Source organism: Salmo salar, chromosome ssa19 (genome assembly GCF_905237065.1).
Source record: "Salmo salar chromosome ssa19, Ssal_v3.1, whole genome shotgun sequence".
Lineage (NCBI taxonomy): Eukaryota > Metazoa > Chordata > Actinopteri > Salmoniformes > Salmonidae > Salmo > Salmo salar.
Window position 1 is genome coordinate 54,290,401 of NC_059460.1, and position 26,313 is coordinate 54,316,713.

The 26,313-nt window shown below is 45.9% G+C and overlaps 1 protein-coding gene across 3 annotated transcripts in view; it reads right to left on the reverse strand.

The window, feature by feature from the left end:
- The window catches only part of LOC106579321 (unconventional myosin-Id-like), a 127,904-nt gene that overhangs the window by 50,971 nt on the left and 50,620 nt on the right, over positions 1 to 26,313 (reverse strand). For all 3 annotated transcript variants that reach the window (XM_045702477.1, XM_014159139.2, XM_045702478.1), the window contains 5 exons: positions 4,810 to 4,880; positions 3,948 to 4,022; positions 3,645 to 3,777; positions 3,104 to 3,270; positions 389 to 596 (listed from right to left, as the gene is read on the reverse strand). In XM_045702477.1, coding sequence (XP_045558433.1) covers positions 389 to 596; positions 3,104 to 3,270; positions 3,645 to 3,777; positions 3,948 to 4,022; positions 4,810 to 4,880 — 654 coding nt within the window. The remainder of the gene's footprint in view (positions 1 to 388; positions 597 to 3,103; positions 3,271 to 3,644; positions 3,778 to 3,947; positions 4,023 to 4,809; positions 4,881 to 26,313) is intronic.

Here is a 26,313-nt window from a genome sequence, read left to right on the forward strand (position 1 = left end):
AGCCAACGCTATAATAATATAACATTATTTTAGGCTCTGAAAATATCTCGGCGCCTAGGGGCAGTGGCATATCAAGTGCCGAGTCGTTCCAGTCTCGGGAGTTTATTACTCATGAGAAGGAAGGAGAGTGAATTTAAATGAGGACACAAGAGAATGAGGTCACTGGATTTTAGGTAGTTTTGACCAACAATCAGGCTCCCTGACAATGTGATATTGAATATAAAAGTGTCCGCTATTGAATTTATAGCGTATTTTTGTCTTAAAACGTATTTGTATTCATATATAATAATAAATGTACCAGTAGAGGTAACACCTATACAATGTTTACACTCGACCTAGGGCCGTTGCCATGGAGACCAGGCCAAAGGTCAAATAGATTGACACTGACCTTCTGAAGGAAGAGAACGATTCTCCCAACCATTTCAGTCCTCTGCTCCTCCAAGCAGAAGAGGGTGCGCGGCGTGCGGATGAACACCTTCGTCTTGCCGTACGCCACGTCCTGCTCGAAGCCGCAACCCTGCAACAGCTTCTTTACCGCCTCTTTTTCCGATGGGAGGTCGTGATTGGGCCACGTGAACTCCGAGATCATCTTGTACCTGAAGGAGTGGAATGGAGGCCAAGGGGAAAGGAGTCCAATATTAGTGGACATCAAAATACTTTAGCACGATCGCAAACCAGAGTGGTTCTGATTGCTCAGTGGTCAGAGCATGGGGTGTACAATGCCATTTATTGGTTTAATTCCTGCATGGGTCATAAACACAGTATACAGTGTGTTAAATGTATGTCACTTTGGACAAAAGCATCAGCTAAATGACTAGGACTTAAATTCCTAATGGTGTTTTCTTCTTTTATGAAATCTGAATCACATAAAAACTGCCCAGTAAAATACGGAATGATTTGTAACTTTACAGGACACTGTGATAAGATATTATTTGACTGCCAAGAGAGGTCAGCAGGCCTGACCAAACATGTCCTACATGAGTTATTTCACTGGCATTTTACTGCTAAGGCATGATGTAATACCAAATTATACCAAATTCATCAGTGAATGAAATCATAGTTAGAGGAGCGGGATAGTTAGAGGAGAAGTGTGTTATGCAAAATAATCACTGTTAACTATCACAGCTATTACCTAATCTATACTGAACAAAATTATAAAACACAACATGTAAAGTGTTGGTCCCATGTTTCATAAGCTGAAATAAAAGATCCCAGAAATGTTCCAGACGTACAAAAAAGCTTATTTCTCTCAAATTTGTTGACATCCCTGTTAGTGAGTATTTCTCCTTTGCCAAGATAATCCATCCACCTGACAGGTGTGGTGTATCAAGAAGCTGATTAAACAGCATGATCATTACACAGGTGCACCTTGTGCTGGGGACAATGCCACAGATGTCTCAAGTTGAGGGAGCGTGCAATTGGCACGTTGACTGCAGGAATGTCCACCATAGCTGTTGCCGGAGAAATGAATGTTCATTTCTCTACCATAAGCCGCCTCCAAAGTTGTTTTAGAGAATTTGGCAGTACGCCCAACCAGCCTCACAACCGCAGACCACGTGTAACCACGTTAGCCCAGGACCTCCACATCCGGCTTCTTCACCTGCGGGATCGTCTGAGACCAGCCATCCGGACAGCTGATAAAACTGTATATTTTTGTCTGTAATAAAGCCCTTTGTGGGGAAAACTAATTCTGATTGGCTGGGCCTTGCTCCCAAGTGGGTGAGGCCCTCCCAGGCCTCATGGCTGCGCCCCTGCCCAGTCATTTGAAATACATAGATTAGGGCCTAATTCATTTATTTTAATTGACTTATTTCCTTATATGACTCAGTGTAACTCAGTAAAATCGTTGAAATTGTTTCATGTTGTATTTATATTTTTGTTTAGTATAATTTGACCGAGGAAGGGCAGGGCAGTGGGCGAACGAGACAGCTGTGAATGAATTAGGGAAAGGGATTAACAGTTAGGAGAGTGTGTGTGTTTTTGTATGTGTGTTTGTGTTTGCATCTGTTTGGGACCATTTGGAGCTTGTGTGTGACAGTGCAGTTTGGACCAAATACTAATTAAACATTTGGTCAGTCTTGCCTGCCAAGAGTCCAAAATAAATCCTATAAAAATCCTCCTTTTGCACACAATATAAACCTGTTTCTGTTTCCCAGATAACACACTTTTAGAGGAAAGTGTCCGAATGTATTATGTAACATCTCATCTGATGTGAGAGACTTGCTGCCACCTCAGTGACATCACTGCTGCCGCCTAGCACCCAATCTAGCTCTGGAAGGGAGACACAAGGTGATGTGATGATGCAAAGCCCATCCTCCTCTCTCCTCTGCACAGATCTCTATGACTTAGTCCAGTACTGACTGGATTCTGCTGGATCAAACTCAAGCCCAGGCCCGGTTTATTCACGACTTGGTGTTAGTAGGAGAACTGTTGTACATAAAATAATATCATAGTATCATGGTAGAGAGAAATGGTTGGGAATGTTCAGTCTATACTGGTGAATGGATTGAAAACAGAGGCAGGAACTATACAACTCATCACAGAGCTTGTTTTCCCCACTGAATTGCAGTGCGTCGACTGAATTCGATGAAAAGGAAATTCATTAAATACAGCCACTCTGTTACAAGGCTGTTCCTAGTCAAGGGCACAGGAACATTGTGTTGGTGGGGAAGTATCAAATCAATTGTCTGGGACATTGGCTAAACAACACCTTAATACCGGACAGCAGGAAGTAACAAGATAAGGATGAGGTAGGTAGGGAGGATGACGTGGCCCCTAGCCAATGATCTTATGCAGGGGTGGGCATCTTGTTCAGGCTCTTGTTCCAGCCCAGTTATAACACAGGTCCCGTAAGAACATCTTGTAATTTAATCACACATATCATCATGTATTTTTTGCACTTCGCACAATGCTTTAGCACTATGAAAATGTCGCTCTGACAGTAAGAGTGCTGATCTAGGATCAGGATCACAACTTTTAGATCATAATGAATAAGATTACATGGACAGGAGAGACTTGATCCTAAATCAGCACTACTCTGAGAAGCTTTTTGAATCCGACCCTGATTCTACTTCTACCCGGGAGACGGGGTGGAAGCTCGTACCTCTGGAGGAAGCGGGGGTACTCCTGGCGGTTGGCGAATCCGGCGCGGCGCACACGGACGTTCTCCAGTAGGCCTAGGTACTCGACCTGGTGGCGACAACGCTCGTGCTCGAACAGCAGGGGCGACTTGACGTCGTTTGGCTTGATGCAGCGCACGTAGTATGGCTCCTACAGACACACACACGCCACAGTAAGGGGACACATCATTGGCTACTATGGGGTTCGTCAGAAAGTGGCACAGAACTCTGACAAGTCAATAGTGTAACATGGCTTTACCTCCTGGTCTCCTATCTATTATCTACACTGATGTGGAAGAACGGGAAACGGGAAAGATAATTCCTATAGGATACCCAACATGTTTTTTCACCTATCCTGTGAGTTCACATGTGTGTAATTTTGGAGGAGAGGAGCTGAGGAAAGAAAACCACTTTAGACGTTGAAATACACACGCACACACACACCAGCCAAGTCAGTAGTACAAACAGAAAATTGGAAGTTGTTGGCCAATTAAATAGTTGCCCGGCGGTGGCCGCGCCCCTCACCTTGCAAGCCAGGTTCTCCACCAATGCGATCATGGAGTTCTTAAAGAGGGTGGCGGCCGTTAGGGGTCGTTTGGTGACCTCAGTGATCCTCAGCTTGCCCTCCGGCCACATCACCTTCAGCACTGGGTTGGAGCTACGGAGAGAGAGGAAGAGAGATAGAGGAGGAGAGGAACAGAGAGAGGAGAAGATTGTTTATCGGTTCATCATTGTAGGTGCTGTTCTGTTTTTTAAAGGCTACTGCGGTGTCATGTGAGGGGAATAGGGGGAGAGGAGAGGGGATAGCAGGTGTGTGTTAAGTCTCACCTGTTGTACAGTAGCCTTTTGAAGTCCTGGAAGAGAGTGTCCTTGTTCTTGTCGATGAAGCCAACCACAGAGTACCTGTGTAAATACAAAAGTGCGCACACACACACACACACACACACACACACACACACACACACACACACACACACACCTCTTGATCATCTTTTTCTGACACTAAGACCGTCTTAAAACTTGCATCACCGAAGACGGTGCTTACAAATGACAACAGCGTCTCCTAAACCCTACTCAGAAACGATTAAAATGGATGAGTCACAGAATAATTACAGAACAAATCCTCTGTTTCCAGTCTGAGACAGTGGAAGAGTAGGAGCCATCTGTGGTACTCAGTAAGACCCAGGGGAAACTGGCCCATTACACCCCTTACTCTACAGTATCAGCCTGCATCTCAAATAGCACCCTATTCCATATATAGTGCACTCCTTTTGACCAGAGCCCATTGACCAGAGACCTACAGTATGGGCCCTGGTCAAAGGTAGTGCACTATCTTTGGAAAATTTGGTATGCAACGAGTCTCAAGTTTGAGTGCTCCCTGAACCAATTAGGCTACGCTGCAGGAGGCAGAGTCCATGGTTATTATAATGGTCTCATCTTTAAAGCCATATAATATGTTAACTATGGGGAGTTAGCTAGAGCTGCTGGGCTGGACAGGCACCGAGGATGATTGGCACACTGTAGCATACAGAGCTTGTGATTTGGTTGATAGTGTTTGATGATCTCACGCTGTTGTACTGATTAGGATATTAAGAGAACATAGTGAAGTGCAATGAACTCACTACTGCCGCCACAGTGACTTTTAGCCGAGAGTGGTTCCATACAGTACACCACAGCAATGGTTACTTACACAACATTCCCTGCATAGTGCCGGACACGGAAATCTCTGTCAAACTCCAAACTCTTGTCTGTCGGGGAGAGCTGAGGATGGAGAGAGATAAATAAAGAGAGAGAGACAGAGAAAGATGGTGAAAGAGAGAAATTGAGTAACACAAACCGGGGGAAGTGGGGACAAGTAACCTAATAGCTCCCATGCAGAGGAGCTAAAAAGATGTGGCAATTTACTCTGTAATATCAAGGATATCTGTTTTCATATGTGCTGTGCTCAGTTTTTCTTTACTGGAAAGTTGCCTCCCCAGATATAACATAGTGTACACCATTAGAGAGGGACAGAAGCAGCATCCCCAGATGAGAGAGAGAGGAAATCTGTGCACATGAAATATGAATGAGCTATGTGTGGTGCCGCAGGAACTCATGTGGATTGCTGTATGTAGGCCAGTGGTGCTGCAGGAACTCATGTGGATGGCTGTATGTAGGCCAGTGGTGCCGCAGGAACTCATGTGGATGGCTGTATGTAGGCCAGTGGTGCTGCAGGAACTCATGTGGATGGCTGTATGTAGGCCAGTGGTGCTACAGGAACTCATGTGGATGGCTGTATGTAGGCCAGTGGTGCTGCAGGAACTCATGTGGATGGCTGTATGTAGGCCAGTGGTGCTGCAGGAACTCATGTGGATGGCTGTATGTAGGCTAGTGGTGCTGCAGGAACTCATGTGGATGGCTGTATGTAGGCCAGTGGTGCTGCAGGAACTCATGTGGATGGCTGTATGTAGGCCAGTGGTGGAGTGCAGTGAGGAGAGAAACGTAGCGTGACAGGAAATGCAGAGAGGTCTGCCGCAGTCCTCTGCAAACTCTGTAATGAGCTTGTGTGTGTATATCTGACTGTATGTGTGTGCGTACCTGTTTGTGTGTGTCTATATATACACATCCATCCATCCATGTTTGTACATCTGTGTGTTGATGTGTGTGACTGCGTCAGTGGTATATTGGTGTGTTACTGTAGAGTAGCTTGTGTGTCTGGTGACAGGGAGAGGACGCCCTAGACAGCCCTGTGGCATGGTGGGAGTAGCATTATACAGTGGGTTTCATAAGTATTCACCCCCCTTGGAATTCTTCACATTTTTATTGTGTTACAAAGTGGGATTAAAATTGATTTAAAATGGATTTCATTTTTATCAACAATTTACACAAAATACTCTCATATTGTTTTTGTTTTTTTGTATTGAAAAATCTAACACTAATATACCTTGATTAGATAAGTGTTTAACCCTCTGAGTCAATACATATTAGGAACAGCTTTGGCAGCGATTAAAGCTGGGAGTCTTCTTGGGTGAGTCTCTAAGCTTTGCACAACTGGATTGTGAAATATTTTACCATTATTATTTTCAAAATTCTTCAAGCTCTGTCAAAGTGCTGGGGATCCTAGCTAAACAGCCATTTTCAAGTCTTGCCATAGATTTTCAAGCAGATTTAATTCAAAACTGTAACTTGGCCACATTCACTGTCTTCTTAGTAAGCAACTAGTGTAGATTTGGCCTTTTGTTGGAGGTTATTGTCCTGCTGAAAGGTGAATTCCTCTCCCTCTCGTGTATCTTTGTTGTGTCTGGGTGGTTTAATACATCATCCACAGCATAACTATTAACGTGACCATGCTTAAAGAGATATTCAATGTCTGATTTGTTATTGTTACCCATCTACCAATCACGGCCCTTCTTCATGAGGCTTTCGAAAAGCTCCCAGGTCTTTGTAGTTGAATCTGTGATTGAATTCAATACTTGACTGAGGGACCTTACATATGTTGAATGTATGGAGGACAGAGGAAGGAGTAGTCATTCCAAAATAATATCAACCCCTATATAACATATTATCTCACACAGAGAGAGAGAGTGTCCCTGAGTCATCGAGCGGAGAGAAAATAGAGAGCCTGAGAGAGGGAGAGAGGGAGAGAAAAGCATTTAGTCCCATTAAAACACAAGGCAGAAATGATTTGCACACAGCAATAGATTAGAGAGCCTCCAATAAGCCATTGGGACAGACACTGCTATATAAAACAGGGACAGCCAGGATGTTTGGAGGAACAGAGAGAGAATAGAGAGCCTGAGTGCCTGAATCATCGAGCGGAGAGAGAATAGAGAGCCTGAGTTATCGAGCAGAGAGAGTATAGAGAGCCTGAGTTATCGAGCAGAGAGAGTATAGAGAGCCTGAGTTATCGAGCAGAGAGAGAATAGAGAGCCTGAGTTATCGAGCAGAGAGAGTATAGAGAGCCTGAGTCATCGAGCAGAGAGAGTATAGAGAGCCTGAGTTATCGAGCAGAGAGAGAATAGAGAGCCTGAGTCATCGAGCAGAGAGAATATAGAGAGCCTGAGTCATCGAGCAGAGAGAGTATAGAGAGCCTGAGTCATCGAGCAGAGAGAGAATAGAGAGCCTGAGTCATCGAGCGGAGAGAGAATAGAGAGCCTGAGTTATCGAGCAGAGAGAGAATAGAGAGCCTGAGTTATCGAGCAGAGAGAGTATAGAGAGCCTGAGTCATCGAGCAGAGAGAGTATAGAGAGCCTGAGTTATCGAGCAGAGAGAGAATAGAGAGCCTGAGTCATCGAGCAGAGAGAATATAGAGAGCCTGAGTTATCGAGCAGAGAGAGAATAGAGAGCCTGAGTTATCGAGCAGAGAGAGTATAGAGAGCCTGAGTTATCGAGCAGAGAGAGTATAGAGAGCCTGAGTTATCGAGCAGAGAGAGAATAGAGAGCCTGAGTTATCGAGCAGAGAGAGTATAGAGAGCCTGAGTCATCGAGCAGAGAGAATATAGAGAGCCTGAGTTATCGAGCAGAGAGAGTATAGAGAGCCTGAGTCATCGAGCAGAGAGAGAATAGAGAGCCTGAGTCATCGAGCGGAGAGAGAATAGAGAGCCTGAGTTATCGAGCAGAGAGAGAATAGAGAGCCTGAGTTATCGAGCAGAGAGAGTATAGAGAGCCTGAGTTATCGAGCAGAGAGAGAATAGAGAGCCTGAGTTATCAAGCAGAGAGAGAATAGAGAGCCTGAGTTATCAAGCAGAGAGAGTAGAGAGCCTGAGTTATCAAGCAGAGAGAGTATAGAGAGCCTGAGTTATCGAGCAGAGAGAGAATAGAGAGCCTGAGTTATCGAGCAGAGAGAGAATAGAGAGCCTGAGTTATCGAGCAGAGAGAGAATAGAGAGCCTGAGTTATCAAGCAGAGAGAGAATAGAGAGCCTGAGTTATCAAGCAGAGAGAGTATAGAGAGCCTGAGTCATCGAGCGGAGAGAGAATAGAGAGCCTGAGTTATCGAGCAGAGAGAGAATAGAGAGCCTGAGTTATCGAGCAGAGAGAGTATAGAGAGCCTTAGTTATCGAGCAGAGAGAGAATAGAGAGCCTGAGTTATCAAGCAGAGAGAGAATAGAGAGCCTGAGTCATCGAGCAGAGAGAATATAGAGAGCCTGAGTTATCGAGCAGAGAGAGAATAGAGAGCCTGAGTTATCAAGCAGAGAGAATATAGAGAGCCTGAGTTATCGAGCAGAGAGAGTATAGAGAGCCTGAGTTATCAAGCAGAGAGAGTATAGAGAGCCTGAGTTATCGAGCAGAGAGAGTATAGAGAGCCTGAGTTATCAAGCAGAGAGAGTATAGAGAGCCTGAGTTATCAAGCGGAGAGAGAATAGAGAGCCTGAGTTATCGAGCAGAGAGAGAATAGAGAGCCTGAGTTATCGAGCAGAGAGAGAATAGAGAGCCTGAGTTATCGAGCAGAGAGAGTATAGAGAGCCTGAGTGCCTGAGTCATCGAGCGGAGAGCTCACACACACCAAAGGAAGAAGAGAAAGTCCCTGCAGATGGGAGTGAGGATGTTATTAACGAGAGAACAACTCACAGGCAGCAAACTGTGGAGTATACACGTCTCTGTGTGACCACATTCAAATTCCTATTCAAAGCGTTGAAAATGTAACATATTATCCATAGCAGAAATACTTCACTGGAGCTGTGATAGGGAATTGATCCACGAAGGGCCCCGTGCTCTATACAGGCCAGTACCGCCAGCCAGCCAACCTGGCAGCTGGACATACAGCCATCTAGCCAGACAGACAGACGGAGGCTGCTGGAAGCCACCTTGTCCTCATCTATCACAATAAGTCCCCCTCCACGCACACTGCCAGCTATACTATTACCACCTCTCTCTCTCTCTCTCTCTCTCTCTCTCTGTGTCTGTCACTCTTTATCCAGCCTAACGCCTACTGTATATCAGATGAGAAAGAAGGGGGGATACCGTGCAAGGGAGATACAACAGAAGGTTTAGAGAGAGGTAGAAAATAAAGAGAGAGGGGGACAAAACGATGGAAAGTAAAGGGGGTGAGAAAAGGACAGAGATACGCGAGGTGGAACAAAGAGGGTATGAGGTGAGACAGCAGAACACCTTCAAATGACTGGAACAGAAAGGATAGAGAAGACGGAGGTAGTGTTATGAGCTGGGGGGGGGGGATATTGGGTTCTTTACAGGTAGATATAGGACACATAGAACATATAACACATCAGGAGGATCCAAAACAGGTTCTGAACAAGTATATTGTGCCTATTTACACAGTCATGTGTACACAGACTGTAATCATTGGCATAAGTTCCCTTGCCTTTTGCGTCTTTTAGTTCCACATTCATTCCTTGGAGAACGACGCTGCACCTGTACACAAAACGCCAAACGTTCTCGGATTGAAACAGTACGTGAGCATGTAGGCCATTCGTATCTGTACAACTCAGAGAAACTGGCCTCATGCATTTGTAATCACAATAAGGCGATAGCCTGGTGTGTAAATGGGTGAACAGCTTTATGGCAGAGACCCCTTCTGATCACCCCAACACCTGCTGTCCCTCGTCCTCCTGCCCAAATCTCGCCCTCCCTCCAGCATCTCTCCTCTCCTCTGCCACCTCCACCGCCATCCTGTTCACCACCTGTGCCTCACTCCCCCGCCCGCTGACTAAGCTGGCACCTGTCGGGTAAACACGCCAGGCGGGCCGACTGACTGGCTCCAAACCGGTCAATCACTCACCACAGGAGCCAATCAGGACACAGGGAGATGGACGGTGCGGTTTCACGCCCACTGCACTCGCTGCAGCTGTCATGGTATTTACTCTCTCACTACATAACCTCCCTAGACTGCAGATGATTACTTTATAAAAACAGAAACAGACATACACTGACTATACCAAACATTAGGAACACCTTAATATTGAGTAGCAGTACCATTTTGCCCTCAGAACAGCCTCAATTCGTCAGGGCATGGACTCTACAAGGTGTTGAAAGCGTTCCACAGGGATGCTGGCCCATGTTGACTCCAATGCTTCCCACAGTTGTGTCAAGTTGGCTGGATGTCATTTGGGTGGTGGACCATTCTCGATACACACAGGAAACTGTTGAGCGTGAAAAACCCAGCAGCGTTGCGGTTCTTGACACAAGCCGATGCAACTGGAACCTACCACCATACCCCGTTCAAAGGCACTTAAATCTTATATCTTGACCATTCACCCTCTGAATGGCACACATACACAATCCATGTCTCTATTGTCTCAAGGCTTAAAAATCCTTCTTTAACCTGTTTCCTCCCCTGATTGAAGTGGGTTTAACAAGTGACATCAATAAGGGATCATAGCTTTCACCTGGATTCACCTGGTCAGTCTATGTCATGGAAAGAGCATGTGTTCTTAATGTTTTGGACCCTCAGTGGATAAACTAGGCACCCACTTCTAGGACTAGTTCAAACGTGAGTTTGATGCATTGAGAGGTAAAAAGACATTGCGTTGGACCCAGAGAACTTTCTCCCAGACGTGAATGAGAGCACTCTAGACTTCCTTCCTTCCTGCCTCTCCAGTGCTTGTGTTGTAAACACACTAGAGCCCATGAACAGCAGGACCATGCTATTAGCATCACATGGTGTATGCTAGGGTAATCACTTAACGACGGCCTGCCGCTGCCTCTGCATGCATTCGCAAGCATACGCGCACGCACACGCACACACAGACACCATCCTATGCTGCATCTGAACAGAGACGGCAAAGAGCAGTGAAATGCTTACTTACGGCCCTTCCCAACAATGCAGAGAGAAACATAGAAAAATAATAAATACACAATGAGTAAAGATAACTTGGCTATAATGCACAGGGTATCAGTACCGAGTCAATGTGCATGGGTACGAGGTAATAACTTGGCTATATACACAGGGTATCAGTACCGAGTCAATGTGCATGGGTACGAGGTAATAACTTGGCTATATACACAGGGTATCAGTACCGAGTCAATGTGCATGGGTACGAGGTAATAACTTGGCTATATACACAGGGTATCAGTACCGAGTCAATGTGCATGGGTACGAGGTAATAACTTGGCTATATACACAGGGTATCAGTACCGAGTCAATGTGCATGGGTACGAGGTAATAACTTGGCTATATACACAGGGTATCAGTACTGAGTCAATGTGCATGGGTACGAGGTAATAACTTGGCTATATACACAGGGTATCAGTACCGAGTCAATGTGCATGGGTACGAGGTAATAACTTGGCTATATACACAGGGTATCAGTACCGAGTCAATGTGCAGGGGTACGAGGTAATAACTTGGCTATAAACACAGGGTATCAGTACCGAGTCAATGTGCATGGGTACGAGGTAATAACTTGGCTATATACACAGGGTATCAGTACCGAGTCAATGTGCAGGGGTACGAGGTAATAACTTGGCTATATACACAGGGTATCAGTACAGAGTCAATGTGCAGGGGTACGAGGTAATAACTTGGCTATATACACAGGGTACCAGTACCGAGTCAATGTGCAGGGGTACGAGGTAATAACTTGGCTATAAACACAGGGTATCAGTACTGAGTCAATGTGCAGGGGTACGAGGTAATAACTTGGCTATATGCACAGGGTATCAGTACTGAGTCAATGTGCAGGGGTACGAGGTAATAACTTGGCTATATACACAGGGTATCAGTACCGAGTCAATGTGCAGGGGTACGAGGTAATAACTTGGCTATATACACAGGGTATCAGTACCGAGTCAATGTGCAGGGGTACGAGGTAATAACTTGGCTATAAACACAGGGTATCAGTACTGAGTCAATGTGCAGGGGTACGAGGTAATAACTTGGCTATATGCACAGGGTATCAGTACTGAGTCAATGTGCAGGGGTACGAGGTAATAACTTGGCTATATACACAAGGTATCAGTAACGAGTCAATGTGCAGGGGTACGAGGTAATTGAGGTAGATATGTACATATAGGTAGGGGTAAAGTAACTAGGCAATATAATAGACAACAAGCAGTAGATGATGAGTCAAAATAGTTAGCACAAAATGGGGTCAAATGCAGGTAGTCGGGTAGCTACTTTTTTAACCATTTAGCCGTCTTATGGCAGAAGCTATTCAGGGTCCTGTTGGTTCCAGACTTCGGCAAGCGGCATCGGTACCGCTTGCCGTGCGGTAGCTGAGAGAACAGTCTATGACGTGGGTGGTTTGAGACTGACAGTTTTTAGGGCCTCTAACACCGCCAGTTGCCATACCAAACGGTGATGTAGCCAGTGAAGATACTCTCAATGGTGCAGCTGTATAACTTTTTGAGGATCTGAGGTCCCATGCCAAATCTTTTCATCCTCATGATAGGGGAAGAGGTGTTGTCGTGCGACTGTGTTGGGGTGTGTGGACCATTCCTTAGTGATGCAGAAAAGTAGGCCCTAAAAATAATGAATTCCTAGCATATATAAAAGACATGTTATTACAGGTGTACGACCTCACAAAGGACACAAGCGAAGGCGGAGAGCAAATTGGGAGATTTGAAATTTGAGTATGGTATCAACGAGTCTGGCTGACACCTAACTTGAAGCCCTCGTTACTTAGTCTGGAAAGGCTATTTTGACGTTGTCGGCACGATGTGTTCATAATCAAGGGGCAGTGCTTTTTTACTGATTGGGTCTCCTCTGTGTCTTTCTCACTTAAACACCCACATGGACAGCCACACACAGCCCCCAGAGCGCCGCCCCCTTCCAATACAACTGTTGGAATTATTTCCACCCCCTTCTTTGCGAATACTGCACTAACAACAGACTCCTGTCCAGACCAGCGTGTTACAGCTGTCCCTCGCTGTGTACCACATCAGCCAAGCTAAGTATCGACATCAGCTAGTACGAGGAGAAGGGAAGCGTTTCCCAAAACGTTATATAACTAGAACAACTGCAGTCCGTTTAAAACGTCTTCAAAGTTCTATTATACAGTTGTCAGTAAGTAACCACTCCTGGCACACCACGAAGAGGAAGTAATCACTCATTTTAGTCATTTAGCAGACGCTCTTATCTAGAGCGACTTACAGTAGTGAATGCATACATTTCATACATTTTTTCCCCCCCGTACTACTCCTGGCACACCACAAAGAGGAAGTAACCACTCCTGGCACACCACAAAGAGGAAGTAACCACTCCTGGCACACCACAAAGAGGAAGTAACCACTCCTGGCACACCACAAAGAGGAAGTAACCACTCCTGGCACACCACAAAGAGGAAGTAACCACTCCTGGCACACCACAAAGAGGAAGTAACCACTCCTGGCACATAACGAAGAGGGACGCCGTGATCACACTACAGAGGCAAAAAAACCATCCACCTAAACATCCTGTCCCATCATAGTCCCATTATATCAATTACATCCTGTAGTTTTATCTAAGAGAGAGGTCTGTGTTAATAACAAACCAGCTCCAACCAGCCCTTGATTCATACATAAACAGCCCTGACAAGACTGAAAACCAATAACAGGGATATTTTCATTAGACAACATAACAAGTCTCTAGGTCTGGAAGAGCTTTAAAAGCCAAAATACGCCTGAAGACTCCGCCACTGATCAAGACGCTTCTTCGTTTCCACTTTCTCTCTGATCTGGAGTGTGAGGTCTTTGCCAAGGGGTATAACAGTGTGTGTGTGTGTGTGTCAGAGTGTTTACGGGGTGACAGTCAGCCAGGAGAACAGAGAGAAGCTTGGTGTCTAGCAGCTCTAGGTCTTCTTCAGAAAAATAGGGTGACAACATTAGTGCTGACAGACAGTGCAGATCTTATAACAGGCTAATCCACTATTATAGCACTGCTTCTCTCGCTCTCTCCCTCTTTCTTACACCCCCCTCACATCCCTCGCTCGATTGCCTTTCTCTCCTCCCTCTCTGTCTCCCTCATCTTTCTACACATCCCCCACTGCCTGTCACACATCCCCCACTGCCTGTCACACATCCCCCACTGCCTGTCACACATCCCCCCATTCCCTCTGTCACACATCCCCCCACTGCCTATCACACATCCCCCCACTGCCTGTCACACATCCCCCCACTGCCTGTCACACATCCCCCCCACTGCCTGTCACACATCCCCCCCACTGCCTGTCACACATCCCCCCACTGCCTGTCACACATCCCCCCACTGCCTGTCACACATCCCCCCACTGCCTGTCACACATCCCCCCACTGCCTGTCACACATCCCCCCACTCCCTCTGTCACACATCCCCCACTCCCTCTGTCACACATCCCCCCACTCCCTCTGTCACACATCCCCCACTGCCTGTCACACATCCCCCCACTCCCTCTGTCACACATCCCCCCATTCCCTCTGTCACACATCCCCCCATTCCCTCTGTCACACATCCCCCCATTCCCTCTGTCACACATCCCCCCATTCCCTCTGTCACACATCCCCCCCATTCCCTCTGTCACACATTCCCCCCACTCCCTCTGTCACACATCCCCCCACTCCCTCTGTCACACATCCCCCCACTCCCTCTGTCACACATCCCCCCACTCCCTGTCACACATCCCCCACTGCCTGTCACACATCCCCCCACTCCCTCTGTCACACATCCCCCCCATTCCCTCTGTCACACATCCCCCCCATTCCCTCTGTCACACATCCCCCCCATTCCCTCTGTCACACATCCCCCCCATTCCCTCTGTCACACATACCCCCACTCCCTCTGTCACACATCCCCCCCACTCCTTCTGTCACACATACCCCCACTCCCTCTGTCACACATCCCCCCACTCCTTCTGTCACACATCCCCCCCACTCCTTCTGTCACACATCTCCCCACTGCCTATCACACGTCCCCCACTGCCTGTCACACGTCCCCCACTGCCTGTCACACGTCCCCCCACTGCCTGTCACACGTCCCCCCACTGCCTCTGTCACACGTCCCCCCCACTCCCTCTGTCACACATCCCCCCACTCCCTCTGTCACACATCCCCCCACTCCCTCTGTCACACATCCCCCCACTCCCTCTGTCACACATCCCCCCACTCCCTCTGTCACACATCCCCCCACTCCCTCTGTCACACATCCCCCACTCCCTCTGTCACACATCCCCCACTCCCTCTGTCACACATCCCCCCACTCCCTCTGTCACACATCACAATTTTCACACTCACTTGAGAAGATCTCCAACAAAAACTGCAATGTTAAAAAACTGCCCGCGGTCTTTCAAGTCTGCAGAGTCTGTGCCCACTGAACCTGTCAGCCGTGAACATGTCTAAACTTTTCGGGCAGAGCTGCTTGTAGAGTATGGGATGTGAAGCGTGAACCTAAAAATGTATCCCTCCAATGCACCAGGGATGAGCCTTAGAGCATTTTCACGTATGCTTTTGCAATAAATGCCACTTTTAAAAGTAGCCTTAGAGTTTTTTTCCCCCTCCTGATAACAATTAGAGTCAAGCATTTTTACTATGTCTACCCAGATCGTGGCTGATAGCATAACTACTCTACGGAAAAAGACATCCACATAATCATGTAACATTCTTAACGACCTTTCTCTCCCATTCTCTGCTTTTTTTTTTATTGTTTCATGTATGTAGTTCTGTCCTTGAGCTGTTCTTGTCTATTGATGTTGTGTATTCTGTGATGTTTCCTGTTTTGTGTGGACCCCAGGAAGAGTAGCTGCTGCAACAGCTAATGGGGATCCTAATAAAATACCAAATCTTCTCCACTGGAGTCTGTGGGGACCGTGTACTCTAGCACACACCAAATAAAACAAAATGTTATTTGTCACATGCGCCGAATACAACAGGTGCAGACCTAACAGTGAAATGCTTACTGATAAGCCCCTAACCAACAACGCAGTTTAAAAAATACAAATAAGAATAAGAAATAGAAGGAACAAGTAATTAAAGAGCAGCAGTAAAATAACAATAGTGAGACTATCCACAGGGAGTACCGGTACAGAGTCAATGTGCGGGGGGCACCGGTTAGTCAAGGTAATTGAGGTAATATGTACAGTTGAAGTCGGAAGTTTACATACACCTTAGCCAAATACATTTAAACTCAGTTTTTCACAATTCCTGACATTTAATGCTAGACAAATTCTCTGTCTTAGGTCAGTTAAGCTCACCACTTTATTTTAAGAATGCGAAATGTCAGAATAATAGTAGAGAGAATGATTTATTTCAGCTTTTATTTCTTTCATCACATTCCCAGTGGGTCAGAAGTTTACATACACTCAAATAGTATTTGGTAGCATTGCCTTTAAGTTGTTTAACTTGGGTCAAACGTTTCGGGTAGCCTTCCACAAGCTTCCCACAATAAGTTGGGGGAATTTTGGCCCATTCCTCCTGACAGAGCTGGTGTAACTGAGTCAGGTTTGTAGGCCTCCTTGCTCGCACACGCTTTTCAGTTCTGCCCACAAATCTTCTATAGGATTGAGGTCAGGGCTTTGTGATGGCCACTCCAATACCTTGACTTTGTTGTCCTTAAGCCATTTTGCCACAACTTTGGAAGTATGCTTGGGGTCATTGTCCATTTGGAAGACCCATTTGCAAAATTCAAAAGGCACTCGCACATCTGAGCAATCTTGTTGCAGGTGCATGGCAACAGTTGAAACAGGATGAAGGAAAAAAGGGAACCGCACACTGCTCTTGATAGTATCACTAATATTTAATAAGCTTATGTATCGGCCTAACGGCCTTCGTCAGAGCTTTTGTGAATCAAGCCTTAACTTCCTGACAGATGTCTTGAGATATTGCTTCAATATATCTACATAATTTTCCTTCCTCAGGATGCCATCTATTTTGTGAAGTGCACCAGTCCCTCCTGCAGCAAAGCACTCCCACAACATGATGCTGCCCCCCCGTAATTCACGGTTGGGTTGGTGTTCTTCGGCTTGCAAGCCTCCCCCTTTTTCCTCCAAACATAATGATGGACATTATGGCCAAACAGTTCAAATTTTGTTTCATTAGACCAGAGGACATTTCTCCAAAAAGTACGATCTTTGTCCTCATGTGCAGTTGCAAACCGTAGTCTGGGTTATTTATGGCGGTTTTGGAGCAGTGGCTTCTTCCATGCTGAGTGGCCTTTCAGGTTATGTCGATATAGGACTCGTTTTACTGTGGATATAGATACTTTTGTACCTGTTTCCTCCAGCATCTTCACACGGTCCTTTGCTGTTGTTCTGGGATTGATTTGCACTTTTCGCACCAAAGTACGTTCATCTCTAGGAGACAGAACGCATCTCCTTCCTGAGCGGTATGACGCCTACGTGGTCCCATGGTGTTATACTTGCGTACTATTGTTTGTACAGATGAACGTGGTACCTTCAGGCGTTCAGGAGGTCTTGGCTCATTTCTTTTGATTTTACCATGATGTCAAGCAAAGAGGCACTGAGTTTGAAGGTAGGCCTTGAAATACATCCACAGATGCACCTCCAATTGACTCAAATGATGTCAATTAGCCTATCAGAAGCTTCTAAAGCCATAACATCATTTTCTGGAATTTTCCAAGATGTTTAAAGGCACAGTCAACTTAGTGCATGTTAACTTCGGACCCACTGGAATTGTGATACAGTGAATTATAAGTGAAATAATTTGTCTGTAAACAATTGTTGGAAAAATTACTTATGTCATGCACAAAGTAGATGTCCTAACCAACTTGCCAAAACTATAACTTGTTAACAAGTTTTAATGACTCCAAACTAAGTGTATGTAAACTTCTGACTTCAACTGTACATGTAGGTAGAGTTATTAAAGTGACTATGCATAGATAATAACAGAGAGTAGCAGCGGTGTAAAAGAGGGGGGGCAATGCAAATAGTCTGGGTAGCCATTTGATTAAATGTTCAGGAGTCTTATCGCTCGGGGGTAGAAGCTGTGTAGAAGCCTCTTGGACCTAGACTTTGCGCTCCGGTGTCGCTTGCCATGCGGTAGCAGAGAGAACAGTCTTTGACTAGGGTGGCTGGAGTCTGACAATTTTTAGGGCCTTCCTCTGACACCGCCTGGTATAGAAGTCCTGTATGGCAGAAGGCTTGGCCCCGGTGATGTACTGGGTCGTACGCACTACCCTCTGTAGTGCCTTGCGGTCGGAGGCCGAGCAGTTGCCATACCAGGCAGTGATGCAACCAGTCAGGATGCTCTCGATGGTGCAGCTGTAGAACCTTTTGAGGATGTGATGACCCATGCCAAATCTCTTGAGGGGGAATAGGTTTTGTCGTGCCCTCATGACTGTAGTGGTGTGCTTGGACCATGTTAGTTTGTTGGTGATATGGACACCAAGGAACTTGAAGCTCTCAACCTGCTCCACTACAGCCCCGTCGATAAGAATGGGGGCGTGCTCTGCCCTCCTTTTCCTGTAGTCCACAATCATCTCCTTTGTCTTGATAACGTTGAGGGAGAGGTAGTGGTCCTGGCACCACACGGCCAGGTCTCTGACCTCCTCCTTATAGGCTGTCTTGTCGGTAATCAGGCCTACCACTGTTGTGTCATCGGCAAACTTAATGATGGTGTTGGAGACGTGCATGGCCGCGCAGTCATGAGTGAACACGGAGTATAGGAGGGGACTGAGCACACACCCCTGAGGGGCCCTGGTGTTGAGGATCAGCATGGCGGATGTACTGTTACCTACCCTCACCACCTGGAGTCGGCCCGTCAGGAAGTCCAGGATCCAGTTGCAGAGGGAGGTGTTTAGTCCCAGGGTCCTTAGCTTATTGATGAGCTTGGAGGGCACTATGGTGTTGAACGCTGAGCTATAGTCAATGAATAGCATTCTCACATAGGTGTTCCTTTTGTCCAGGTGGGAAAGGGCAGTGTGGAGTGCAATAGAGATTGCATCATCTGTGGATCTGTTAGGGTGGTATGCAAATTGGAGTGGGTCTAGGGTGTCTGGGATAATGGTGTTGATGTGAGCCATGACCAGCCTTTCAAAGCACTTCATGGCTACAGAAGTGAGCGCTACGGGTCAGAAGTCATTTAGGCAAGTTATCTTAGTGTTGCACAGGGACTATGGTGGTCAGCTTAAAACATGTTGGTATTACAGACTTGGACAGGGAGAGGTTGAAAATGTCAGTAAAGACACTTGCCAGTTGGTCAGCGAATGCTCGCAGTACACGTCCTGGTAATCCGTCTGGCCCTGTAGCCTTGTGAATGTGGACCGGTTTAAAGGTCTTACTCACATCGGCTGTGGAGAGCGTGAACACACAGTCGGGTTATTTGCCTCAAATCGAGCATAGAAGTAGTTTAGCTTTGTCTGGTAGGCTTGTGTCACTGGGCAGCTCTCGGCTGTGCTTCCCTTTGTAGTCTGTAATGGTTTGCAAGCCCTGCCACATCCGACAAGCGTCGGAGCCGGTGTAGTACGATTCGATCTTAGTCCTGTATTGACGCTTTGCCTGTTTGATGGTTCGTTATAAGCTTCCGGGTTAGAGTCCCGCTCCTTGAAAGCGTCAGCTCTAGCCTTTAGCTCAGTGTGAATGTTGCCGGTATCCATGGGTTCTGGTTGGGGTATGTACGTACGGTCACTGTGGGGACGACATCATCGATGCACTTATTGATGAAGCCAATGACTGATACGGTGTACTCCTGAATGCCATCGGAAGAATCACGGAACATATTCCAGTCTGTGCTAGCAAAACAGTCCTATAGCTTAGCATCTGCTACATCTCATCACTTTTTAATTGACCAAGTCACTGGTGCTTCCTGCTTTAATTTTTGCTTGTAAGCAGGAATCAGGAGGATAGAATTATGGTCAGATTTGCCAAATGGAGGGCAAGGGAGAGCTTTGTATGCGTCTCTGTGTGTGGAGTAAAGGTGGTCTAGATTTTTTTTTCTCCCACATTTAACATGCTGATAGAAATTTGGTAAAATGGATTTAAGTTTCCCTGCATTAAAGTCCCCGGCCACTAGAAGTGCCACCTCTGGATGAGTGTTTTCCTGTTAGCTTATGGTGGAATACAGCTCATTGAGTGTGGTCTTAGTGCCAGCATCGGTCTGTGGTGGTATGTAGACAGCTACGAAAAATACAGATGAAAACTCTCTAGGTAGATAGTGTGGTCCACAGCTTATCATGAGATACTCTACCTCACAGGCTGACTACACCGCTCGCATCGCGTGCGTTGCAAAATAAATGTAGAAATCTATATTATTAAAATATTCCACCCACACTGCTCGCGCCCACCAACGAGCGTCTGCATTGCCAAAGGCTAAAATAGAAGTCAGTTCTATTTCTGACGCAGATTGCGCTGCAAGTCCTGCCTCCCCCGTCTCCTCATTGGCTTATAGAAGCAGGTACCCACGTGCCATCTCCTCATTGGTTATACCCACGTGGGTGACTGAAAGACGAAATAGGTCGGTGGCGGTAATGCAAGTAATTTATGAAAGTTGCCAATCGCAATATAAAGTCAAGAGAAGAAAAGGCCTGGAAGGAGGAGAGATGACTAGAAACGATTCGGTTGACCGTTTTATGTGTGGATTAATTGGTGGAATAGAGGACCTTGTGCATTTCAGGTAAAATAACAACAATGTTTATATTCCAGGACAAATTAGCTAGCAACAGCAAGCTAAATTGCAATAAATTTTTAATTATTTTTGACCTGGACCCAAATTAATATAATTGGTTCAGAGTTTGTTTTGATATTTTAACCTGCGTGTCGTGATCGCGTTTGGTGTGGGGGGACAAAATACATTTATGCACGATGGCACACGCGCGCAGCCGATTTGGGCTCTGTGTCAGGCGAGCAAAACCTTGAGACGTCCTTAGATATCGTGCACCAGCTGTTGTTTACAAATATACATAGTCTGCCCCCTCGTCTTACCAGACGCCGCTGTTCTATCCTGCCGATACAGCGTATAACCAGCCAGCTGTATGTTGATAATGATGTCTTTCAGCCACAACTCCGTGAAGAATAAGATATTACAGTTTTTAATGTCCCGTTGGTAGTTTAATCTTCCTCGTAGGTCATCGATTTTATTTGCCAATGATTGCATGTTAGCTAGTAGAACGGAAGGCAATGGAGGTTTATTCGATCCTGGAGTGGCCTAGCCAGTCTCCAGACCTTAATCCCATAGAAAATCTGTGGAGTGAGCTGAAGGTTCGAGTTGCCAAACGTCAGCCTCGAAACCTTAATGACTTAATGAAGATCTGCAAAGAGGAGTGGGACAAAATCCCTCCTGAGATGTGTGCAAACCTAGTGGCCAACTACAAGAAACGTCTGACCTCTGTGATTGCCAACAAGGGATTTGCCACCAAGTACTAAGTCATGTTTTGCAGAGGGGTCAAATACTTATTTCCCTCATTAAAATGCAAATCATTTTATAACATTTTTGACACGTGTTTTTCTGGATTGTTTTTTGTTATTCTGTCTCTCACTGTTCAAATAAACCTACTATTAAAATTATAGACTGATCATTTCTTTGTGGGCAAACGTACAAAATCAGCAGGGGATCAAATACTTATTTCCCCCACTGTATATGTGCTTTCTTGAGCAGGGGGACCTTGCGGGCGCTGCAGGATTTCAGTCCTTCACAGCGTAGTGTGTTACCAATTGTTTTCTTGGTGACTATGGTCCCAGCTTCCTTGAGATCATTGACAAGATCCTCCCGTGTAGTTCTGGGCTGATTCCTCACCGTTCTCATGATCATTGCAACTCCACGATGTGAGATCTTGCATGGAGCCCCAGGCCGAGGGATATTGGCAGTTCTTTTGTGTTTCTTCCATTTGCGAATAATCGCACCAACTGTTGTCACCTTCTCACCAAGCTGCTTGGCGATGGTCTTGTAGCCCATTCCAGCCTTGTGTAGGTCTACAATCTTGTCCCTGACATCCTTGGAGAGCTCTTTGGTCTTGGCCATGGTGGAGAGTTTGGAATCTGATTGATTGATTGCTTCTGTGGACAGGTGTCTTTTATACAGGTAACAAACTGAGATTAGGACCACTCCCTTCAAGAGTGTGCTCCTAATCTCAGTTCGTTACCTGTATAAAAGACACCTGGGAGCCAGAAATCTTTCTGATTGAGAGGGTGTCAAATACTTATTTCTCTCATTAAAATGCAAATCAATTTATAACATTTTTGACATGCGTTTTTCTGCATTTGTTGTTGTTATTCTGTCTCTCACTGTTCATATAAACCTACCATTAAAATTATAGACTGATCATTTCCTTGTCAGTGGGCAAACGTACAAAACCAGCAGGGGATCAAATACTTTTTTCCCTCACTGTATGGGCAGAAAGCTTACATTCTTGTTAATATAACTGCACTGTCCAATTTACAGTAGCTATTAGTGAAATAATAACAAGCTATTGTTTGAGGAGAGTGCACATTTATGTACTTAAAAATGTATCAATAAACCAATTAGGCCCATTTGGGCAGACTTGATACAACATTTTGAACAGTAATGCAATGGTTCATTGGATCAGTCTAAAACTTTGCAGAGACACCGCTGCCATCTACTGGCCAAAATCGAAATTGAGCCTAGACTCCTAAATCATATTACGGCCATTCTCTTGCATTTCAAAGATTTAAAAAATAGTCACAGACACCATTCAAACAGTTTTAGAAACTTTGGAGTGTTTTCTATCCAAAGCTAATAATTATATGCATATTCTAGTTTCTGGGCAGGAGTAATAATCAGATTAAATCGGGTACGTTTTTTTATCCGGACGTGAAAATACTGCCCCCTAGTCATAACAGGTTAAGTCACTTGTTTTGCCCATTCTAACGTTCAATCAAACAGTAACTGAATGCCTCGATGCCTGTCTGCCTGTTTTATATAGCAAGCCACAGCCACGTGACTCACTGTCTGAAGGAGCAATACATTTTCGTGAACGGGGTGGGTGTACCTAATAAACTGGCTGTTGAGTATATGTATCTCTATTATGCATGGGAATACTTTGGAACAGATTACCAGCTGATTTGCTGGTGTTTTTACAGTGTTTTATGTCAAACAAGAAAACGTTGTGGGGCAAATAAAATCAACTGGCTGCCAATTGGGGAACCCTGTCATAGAGAAACAGCTAAGGTGATGTCACATAATGCAGTCTAGGAAGTTGAGGTTAAAACAACCTGGTTGTTAGTGATATGTCCTCTATCTTTACCTTGTGCCTCCCCTCCTCTCCACCTGTTCCTCTTGTTATGATTCTGTCTCTTCCATTCTCTTCTCCCTCCCTCCCTCCCTCCCTCCCTCCCTCCCTCCCTCCCTCCCTCCCTCCCTCCCTCCCTCCAACACCCATGTCAGTGCAGCAAGACACCAACTCCAATGACTCCCATTGGCTGCCAGTGACATCACTGGGGGAGGAGTGTTGAGTCAGATAGAGAAACGAGTGCTGGGCTGACGCTTGTCTCCCTCTTGTGGTACACTGAGTGAAATACTACCCTGTAAAATGCAGCCTTCTGAGCCACTGGGGAACAGATGTGCAGGTCAATTAGTTTATCTTAGTCTGGTGGTGTACAATGACTTTAATGCCAATTAGACTTTAAACAGGATTTGATGGAGCTGATAATTGACACTTACCAAATTATACAGTATATGTCTCATCTTATGTTTTAAAATATTACTACTCCTCTGTTCCTCTGGTGATTTAGAGGTTAACCCAGGTCCTGTAGCCCCCAGTACCACACCTATTCCCCAGGAATTGACTTCTGTAACTGTAAAAGCCTTGGTTTCATGCATGTTAACAATAGAAGCCTCCTCCCTAAGTTTGTTTTATTCACTGCTTTAGCACACTCCGCCAACCCTGATGTCCTAGCCGTGTCTGAATCCTGGCTTAGGAAGAACATCAAAAACGCAGAAATTTCCATCCCCAACTACAACATTTTCCGTCAAGATAGAACCGCCAAAGGGGGCAGAGATGCAATCTACTGAAGAGATAGTCTGCAGAGTTCTGTCATGCCATCCAGGTCTGTGCCCAAACAGTTCGAGCTTCTACTTTTAAAAATCCACCTTTCCAGAAATAAGTCTCTCACTGTTGCCGCTTGTTATAGACCCCCCTCAGCCCCCAGCTGTGCCCTGGACACCATATGTTAATTGATTGCCCCAATTTATCTTCAGAGTTCGTACTGTTAGGTGACCTAAACTGGGATATGCTTAACACCCCAGCCGTCCTACAATCTAAGCTAGATGCCCTCAATCTCACAGAAATTATCAAGGAACCTACCAGGTACAACCCTAAATCCGTAAACACGGTCACCCTCATAGATATAATCCTGACCAACCTGCCCTCTAAATACACCTCTGCTGTCTTCAAGCAGGATCTCAGCGATCACTGCCTCACTGCCTGCGTCCGTAATGGGTTCGCGGTCAAACGACCACCCCTCATCACTGTCAAACACTCCCAAAAACACTTCAGCGAGCAGGCCTTTCTAATAGACCTGGCCCAGGTATCCTGGAAGGACATTGACCTCATCCCGTCAGCAAAGGATGCCTGGTTATTCTTTAAAAGTGCTCTCCTCAACATCTTAAATAAGCACGCCCCATTCAAAAAATGTAGAACTAAGAACAGATATAGCCTTTGGTTCCATCCAGACTTGACTGCCCTTGACCAGCACAAAAACATCCTGTGGCATACTGCATTAGCATCGAATAGCCCCCGCGATATGCAACTTTACAGGGAAGTTAGGAACCAATATACACAGTTAGTTAGGAAAGCAAAGGCTAGCTTTTTCCAAACATAAATTTCCATCCTGTAGCTCAAATTCCAAAAAAGTTTTGGGACACTAAAGTCTATGGAGAATAAGAGCACCTCCTCCCAGCTGCCCACTGCACTGAGGCTAGGAAACATCGTCACCACCTATAGATCTACAATAATTGAGAATTTCAAGAAGCATTTTTCTACGGCTGGCCATGCTTTCCACATGGCTACCGCTACCACGGCCAACAGCTCTGCACGCCCCGAGGCAACTTGCCCAAGCCCCCCCCCCCCCTGCTTCTCCTTCACCCAAATCCAGATAGTTGATGTTCTGAAAGAGCTGCAAAATATTGACCCCTACAAATCAGCTGAGCTAGACAATCTGGACCCGCTCTTTCTAAAATTATCCGCCGCAATTGTTGCAACCCCTATTCCTAGCCTGTTCAACTTCTCTTTCGTATTGCCTGAGATCCCTAAAGATTGGAAAGCTGCCGCGGTCATCCCCCTCTTCAAAGTGGGAGACATTCTAGACTCAAACTGTGACAGACCTATATCTATCCTGCCCTGCCTTTCTAAAGTCTTCGAAAGCCAAGTTAACAAATAGATCACCGACTATTTCGAATCCCACCGTACCTTCTCCGCTATCCAATCTGGTTTCCGAGCTGGCCATGGGTGCACCTCAGCCACGCTCAAGGTCCTAAACGATATCATAACCGCTATTGATAAAAGACAGTACTGTGCAGCCGTCTTCATCGACCTGGCCAAGGCTTTCGACTCTGTCAATCACCGCATTCTTATCTGCAGACTCAATAGCCTTGGCTTCTCAAATGACTGCCTCGCGTCATTCACCAACTACTTCTCAGATAGAGTTCAGTGTGTCAAATCGGAGGGCCTGTTGTCCGGACCTCTGGCAGTCTCTATGGGGTGGCACAGGGTTCAATTCTCAGGCCGACTCTATTCTCTGTATATATCAATGATGTCGCTCTTGCCGCGGGTGATTCTCTGATTCGCCTCTACGCAGACGACACCATTCTGTATAGATCTGACCCTTCTTTGGACACTGTGTTAACAAACCTCCAGACGAGCTTCAATGCCATACAACACTCCTTCCGTGGCCTCCAACTGCTCTTAAATGCAGTTCTGACTTATGTGGACAACTACAAATACCTAGGTCTCTGGTTAGACTGTAAACTCTCCTTCCAGACTCACATTAAGCATCTCCAATCCAAAATTAAATCTAGAATCGGCTTCCTATTTCGCAACAAAGCCTCCTTCACTCATGCTGCTAAACATACCCTCGTAAAACTGACCATCCTACCGATCCTTGACATTCGGCGATGTCATTTACAAAATAGCCTCCAACACTCTACACATTGGATGTAGTCTATCACAGTGCCAACAGTTTTGTTACCAAAGCCCCATATACTACCCACCACCGGGTAGTATATGCTCTTGTTGGCTGGCCCTCGCTTCATATTCGTCGCCAAACCCACTGGCTCCAGGTCATCTATAAGTCTTTGCTAGGTAAAGCCCCGCCTTATCTCAGCTCACTGGTCACCGTAGCATATACCTGCTCGCCAGCAGGTATATTTCACTGGTCATCCACAAAGCCAACTCCTCCTTTG